This window comes from Pteropus vampyrus, unplaced genomic scaffold (genome assembly GCF_000151845.1).
Source record: "Pteropus vampyrus isolate Shadow unplaced genomic scaffold, Pvam_2.0 Scaffold851, whole genome shotgun sequence".
Taxonomy (NCBI): Eukaryota; Metazoa; Chordata; class Mammalia; order Chiroptera; family Pteropodidae; genus Pteropus; species Pteropus vampyrus.
The window spans coordinates 41,424-48,370 of record NW_011889632.1 but is presented as its reverse complement, the minus strand read 5'-3'; the positions used below and the strand labels follow the sequence as shown (position 1 = coordinate 48,370).

Here is a 6,947-nt window from a genome sequence, read left to right as displayed (position 1 = left end):
AACTGGCCAGCAGAGATCTGCTTCTAAGGTACGATTAGAGAAAAACATCAAAAGACCTATGAAAACATACTCCGATTTAAAATAAAAAGCCGCTCTGTCGAGTTGGAAGAGCTATCTCACACTAAAATATATTTATCACAATGAATACCTATACACGCCTAAGATTTGGGAAGACACGGTATCTTTGCAAAAATTAAGGAAACATAAAGAGGTAACAATCTGAGATTAGGAACAATGCACAGAGACAAAAAAACATATTTTGTTTTTTTTGCTTGCTATGTCTAATTACAGGACAGATACACTGACTTATCGCTTGCTCCTGAAAACTCTGAGAAAATGGCTCTCAGCTGCCAACTTCATGGTTACGACCTTCTGTAGCTTTGTAACGTAAAGGAGTCTCTGCACCTGCAGGCTTAGCTGGGACGGAGTCATTTTCTTCACGCTGGCACACCCCAGAACCGAGCTCCTTGGTGGAGGGGAAGCTGCACAGGACTGGGGTCCGGGGGGCCACCGGTGTGGCTCACGCAGAGTCCCCGGGCCACGCCCCAAGGCTGCGCTGGAGCCCGAGTGCACGGCTCTGCGGACCAGGGACTCTCGGAGGTCTGCTCCTTCTTCCTCCTCGGGACTCGCCCCTCACCTTTGCGGAGATGCAGAGATGTACTAGCGACAAGCATGTATTAAGCATCCTCTGTGTGCCGTACACCATGCTTGCGGTGCTTTGAACTACCCTGTAATATGCAATCCTCGTCTCTGTCCTGTGAGGTCGGTACTGATATTCCTCCCATTTTTACAGCTTAGAAAACTGAGGCTTAAAGAGGTTAAATGCTTTTCTCAGGATAAGGCAGCTAGTAAATCCTGAGGCCAGAGACTGAAGCCTAGGAGCCTGACTCCAGAGTCCACGCTCTTTACCGCTATGTTAATAAACCTGAAAATGCTACAAAGGTTTCAGGACGTGGCAGCAATATCTTGGCATTGAGATAAAACGTCATCCCCAGAAAGCCTGGAAGATATGGGGAGCCTAAGATCACAGTTCTTTTATTCAAGAAGCTTTTATACGGCACTTACTATTTGCCGCTAGGAGTCACTGTTCTGCGCATTTTACAAATAGAAAATCTGAACAGACTAATAAGGAGGCAGGAGACTGGACGGTAACCAAACGACTCCCAACACAGAAAACCCCGAGACCAGGTGGCTTCACTGGCAAATTCTACCAAACACTAGAAGAATTAATCCCAGTCCTTCTCCAATGCTTCCAAAAAACTGAAGAGGAGGGAACACGTCCAGACTCATTCTCCAAAGCCAGCACTACCGTGACACCAAAGCCAGGGGGATACTACGGGGAAACTATAGACCAGCGGCCCTGGTCGAGCCCGTTATTTAATATTCCACATGTCCGGGGAGGGGCGGTCAGAAAGTTTTCACGTCAAGACAACTGAACAGGGAAGGGGACTGACTTTTCAGACGACTGCAGGAAGAAGAGCTCGAAAATCAGTGTCTCAGCGGGGTGGCTGCGCCTTAAGATTGTTTATAGGGTGAAAACAGACAAGTGACAGGCAGGGAGGGTTAGGGTTGGGACTGGTTTGCAGTCAGAGAACTTCTCAGTTAGCTGTTTATCTCTACGTTTAGCTGCTTTCGGGCGGCGGGAGGGGCGGGGAGATGCGGGATGGTTCTAAGCTCAGCTAATCGTTCATGAGACAAAGAATGGGGAGTTGGGGGTCTGCGTCTGGCCCCAATGGCCGGTCGGTCAAGGGGGAAAGGTTTGTGTTTGGCCTTGTCACAGGTAAACAAGGATGTCATCTGAGGTCTTATGGGAGCCACAAGAAAGAGTGTCTTCTAAGTCGTGTGGGGATGGGTCGTTCTTTGAGGTAAGCCACTTTCCAGACTACTAAATTCCCAGGGGATTTTTTTTTTTTTTTTTTTTTTGCCCACTGCTGTTTTCGGGGAGCACAGGGCTCAGGTGAAAGTCAACCTGTCTGAAGGAATCTGAAGACTCAGCTCCAAGTCCTGACTTTGCCACTAACTTCCCTGAGGGCCACGGCTCCCTCGTCACTGTTTGCTGAGTCTCTGACAGTGGCCGAGGGACTCTTTGGGGAAGGGGAGATGGCCACGGAGGGCGGGGGAAGAGGTTGGCAGTCACAAAGGGAGGAGGGGACAACAAAGAAAGGCTATGTCACAGAGTGGGGGCGGGGAGTGTCAGCAGGCACATCACGACTGCTGAGATTTTGGGGAGCAGAGAACGGGCACCAGGGGCTTGACTTCGCTGGCCCCTTCCTCTCGTCCACCCACCCCGGAGCCAGCTTCCCGCTTTCCTTATAGAAGCCGGTTTTGAAAAAGGACTAGTTTGAAGATCGCTTCTCCCCCAGCTGTTCCTGCCAAGGACGTCTGGACTAAAGACTGGGGTTGTAGCCGGTCTGATTCAACTGGTCTGCCCCTGGCGAGCTCGCAGGCTGCCATGAAGTGCTGTCTCATCTTCTCTGTCATGAGCGCAGCTGGTGAGAGCCTGGGCCCTCACCGCAGCCCAGGGAGAGACGGCGTGGTGCAAGGAGAGGCTGGAAAGGGAGGCACAACCCAAGAGACAGGGGGCACTTCCTTCCATTAACTGCTGAAGGAGACAAAAGGAGCCATCCTTCACGCTCAGCTCCTCCCGTCAGCAGTCTCCCCCAGCGCCCTGGGGCCTGGGAGCATGTCGGGATGTGTCCCTCACAAGTGCCCTATGCTCTTCTGGGACGACTGAGTGTGGGATTTCCTAGATTCTGACGTTTCCTGGGCAGCCACAGGAAAAGCCCAGCTTCCCTTTCTCTGGGAAGGACGACTTGGATGGGCGAGCACAGGAAAGGAAGCGGGGCTGGGGCAGGGACTCTGGAAGCCTGAGCTTTTCCTTCCCTGAGCTTTTCCATTCCTTTCACCTCCAAAGTCAGGGAGTAGTAAATTTTTTACTTCCGTGCCTGGCAAAGACAAGTGTCAGTTGCCTCAATGTGTATAGCTCGGGTGACATGCGTGATTCTCCCCCGATCTAAAAAATATATCTATTGAAAGCAATCTAAAGACCTTGATATTATCTCTGCAAACCTTAAGCTGGGAAGAACTACCCCAGCCAAGCTCATGGCTCACCCTCCTCGTCTCTCTCCCCACCTATGACCCCATCGATTCTTTTAGGAGTTGTTCTGGCTGCAGATTCTCAAAGCGATCATTCGAACTCACCAGATGATCTTAACGTTCCCTACATGGTGTATCTGCAGTCCAGCCCCGAGCCCTGTGTGGGGACCCTCATTCACCCTGAGTGGGTTCTGACGGCGGCTCACTGCCCCTTACCGTAAGTAACCCTTTGCTCTTGCGGGGCAGGAAGGAATCTATTTAAACAAGAGCAGGTCTGGTGAGGCATTCGAGCAAGTCCTAACGGCATTCGAAGGGAATGAGAAGACCTAGGGAGAAATGGGGAAAATCATTCATACTCGGTTGGTTCAAGAGGTGATGAATAGGTAGGTGTCAGAAGACTTTCCCCAAGGAGAGTAAATAACATTCCTGCATTCAGCATGTTTGCTGAACATTTACTATATGCCAGGGGTTGCTTAACAGACTAAAAACACAGCAAGGGAACAAGATGGGCATGAGTTAGTTTTCCCTCGTGGAGCTCACATTCCGGTAGAGAAAGTCAACCAAAGCAAACAAAGGGCCGAAAACAAACAAACAAACAAACAAACAAAAAACATGAAGACAGTTCACCCCCTCCAAGAACTGGAGTTGAAAACTTTTTTTACATTCTTTTCTCAACTGGACCTAATGCATGAACCGTTTTTAGTAGGAAATGGCTCTTGCATCTGTTGCATGACTGGACTCTGACCACGGACACGAGTAGGTTTGAATTTGTCCACAAAATATAAGGAAAATGAAGTCCTAATAAATTGAAGTCCTAACAGACTCTAAGAATCTTGTGAATTAAGATCATTGTGGGAGGCACATGGTAAACATAGTGACGTAGGCCTCAGTGGAGCTGGGAAGGGCCTAAGAATATCTAGAAACAAAGGTTCATACAACGTGCTTGCTCAGGGTTGCTTGAGACAGGTATAGTACAGGCGAAAAGCTCTGGAGGAACAGGCTGTGGTGCCATCTCTATTATCTGCTCATTCAGATTATCCAAATCATTGTCATCACCATCATTACCACCACCATCACCATCATCACCATCACCATCATCACCATCACCATCATCACCACCATCATCATCATCACCGCCATCATCATCATCACCACCATCATCATCATCATCATAACAACTAGACTGTACAGTGTATGTTCTAGGTAGCAGATACCATGGTAGAGAAAGTAAACCAAAACAAATAAATGGCAAAAAACAAAACAAAACAAAACAAACCCATGAAAAGAGTGGCAAGCTGTAACACACAGGAATGAAGCACAAGACCTGCTCTAGTCAGGGTGGTCATGTCAGGCCTCTCTGAAGACGTGACGCCCACAGGAAGAGGAGGCGGCAGCCAAGTAAATAACCCCGATACAACAGCCCTGTAAACTGTCGTCGTGACTCTTTCGCAGACCAAGGCAGGTCCCTTCGGTTCGCAGGTCTGAGAGATAAAGTTAAGGCGGGTACTGGGGAAAGTTACCGCCGATATTTCTTGCAGCTCTGACATTCTATGACCCTGCCCTCTTCCTCCTAAAGCTTTCAAATCCGGCTGGGAGTTTATCGACCCAGCATCAAGCACAAGAGCGAGCAGATACGGAATTACTCACTGACCGTGCCCTACCCTGAATTCGACGCGCGCACCCTGGAAAATGACCTGATGATGATAAAACTCTCCAAGGCTGCGACGCTCAACAGCCGCGTGGGGACCGTCGCCATAGCTTTTGAAGACCTGGCGCTGAATGATTCCTGCTTTATCCCCACCTGGAGGTGGAACGAATATAAAAACCGTAAGTGCTCGACTCTGTTCTTCGTCCTCGGGTTTTGGAGCTGCGGGAGACGGGCAGGGGTACACCTGAAGGACACGGCTGCTCTGACGGACTGTTCTTGACCCCAGAGCGATTACTTCCAGGACCTAACGTGACTGACATTAGAGGCCAAAAGATAACATTTCAGGAGACTGATACGGGCTGGCCAATCTGACATCAACAGATGGAGCAGGCGGTTATTGTTACAGCTCTAGAACATTCCAGATCAGAGCCCAGGGACATAAGAGGGAGGCTGAGGGAGCCACCTCTCCCGCCACCAGAGCTGTTTCCATGCAGAGTGCTACTCTTAGACCCGTGGCTCCGCCACAAGTTCCCACTGAGGGGTGGAGACCAGGGGCTCACCGGGCAGTTGGTCATTATGACAGGCTCCTGGTGTCCCTGCCCTGCCACGCCTCAGGGAAAACTGCCATAAACCCGTGTTGCGGGCACACACTCCTCCGCCCTCTGAGCTCTAATCAGTCTGAGCAGAGATGATCTGGTCTCCGAGGGGGGGGCGGGGTCTCACCTTACTAGGCTTGTTTTATGAAGACAGCTGCTTTCTTCATAAAGAAATTCATTGGTCCCCGTGGGCCTTTACTTCATGTGGCTGCTGCTAATAACCTTTACGCTCTCTTTAGGTACTGTCAAAGGGTGATGGAACCGCCCTTTGACAGACATCTGAAATGCAATGATGACGCTAAATGTATGGCCTGCCGCAGTAAGGCAGGGCAATGCTGAGCAGGCCTGGCTCAGACGGGGCCTGTGGGAAGCTCTGTGCACGGGGCCTGGAGGGAGTTGACCTCATCTGTAGAGGCAAGGGGACTTGGCTGAGATTCTCATTGCCTGGCTGGCACTCTGAGGCATGTTTATTGGAGGGCGATCTATCTGATTGGCACCCTTGCAAAAAAGTGACACTGGTTGACTGGCTCGCCAAAAGCTGTGTTCACTGAGAGGCGCTGTCATGGGTATCGATCGGGCTGAAACCCCCTTGGTGGCTACAGGACAATCCGTCTGTTCTGCAAAAATGAATAAAAAGGGGAAACTTTTAAAAATCAGTCCGTTTTGCAAAAATAAATAAAAGTGGGAACTTTTATAGTCTCAGTATTTGGCAACTTAATTTTCAATTTAGCAGCAACGTTTCTGGGAATCTAAGGGAATGTCATTTTCTGAACGAATCAAAGATTTATGACTTTTATCTTTGACTTTATAAGTCTTATTTAAAGTAACGGCATCACATTTTCCAAAAGAAATGTATTGAGTGCCATTGAAAACGATAAAGCTACACACAGGCTTCATCGTCTAGGCTCTGCATGTCAGAATCATAGTGGCACACTGATTCTACAAGATCTCCGGGGCGAGACTCACAGCGCTTATTAGGAATTCATTATTCCGAGAAACTAGGTTGCTTTCACGAGCTTGTTCTATGTGTTTCAGTTCAATTCCCATAAAAATTTAAAACTCCTCTCTTTCCTGATCTGACACATTGTGGCCTAATCTACTTGAAGACATTCAACTGGATACACTCCATGAGAACAATCCTGCTCTCTAAGGAACACTGGGCTTAGCTTGAGCAATCTCTGGTCAGTTTTTTGTTTCTTCTTTGCTATTCTCTAGGAGAAATAAAAATTATATAACACCTTGGTTAGAATCCTTAAATCCCGAGGTTGACGGTAACAGTATAGTTACAATTGCTATGACAGAGATAAGCAATATGACTTCTTCGGGGGAAAATATATACACAGAGATACACTTATAAATAATCCGCTTCTAAATAACCTATCTCATTAAAGAGCAGTTTTAGACCCACTAAAAATATCCCTTGACGAGTAAATGTAAAGATGATGACGTAGGTACCAAAAATAAGGACTTCTTGGGGACAAAGGCTGTGTGTGTCTCTTCCCATGGTCATTGATCATTTTCTCATGAGTTTTCAAAGTCCTCCAAATTATGCAGAGTAGAGAGAGAACTACAGATCTGATGTCTGACGTCAGGACCGAACACTCTGA

The 6,947-nt window shown here is 48.4% G+C and overlaps 1 protein-coding gene across 1 annotated transcript in view; it reads left to right on the top strand.

Moving 5' to 3' along the window:
- The first annotated feature begins 2,458 nt into the window (after positions 1 to 2,458).
- Positions 2,459 to 6,947, top strand: part of LOC105309780 (probable inactive serine protease 58) — a 6,696-nt gene continuing 2,207 nt past the window's right edge. Inside the window, exons 1-3 of the mRNA XM_011385973.1 lie at positions 2,459 to 2,492; positions 3,157 to 3,313; positions 4,673 to 4,923. Of these exons, the coding sequence (XP_011384275.1) occupies positions 2,480 to 2,492; positions 3,157 to 3,313; positions 4,673 to 4,923 (421 nt within the window). The 5' untranslated portion in view covers positions 2,459 to 2,479. The remainder of the gene's footprint in view (positions 2,493 to 3,156; positions 3,314 to 4,672; positions 4,924 to 6,947) is intronic.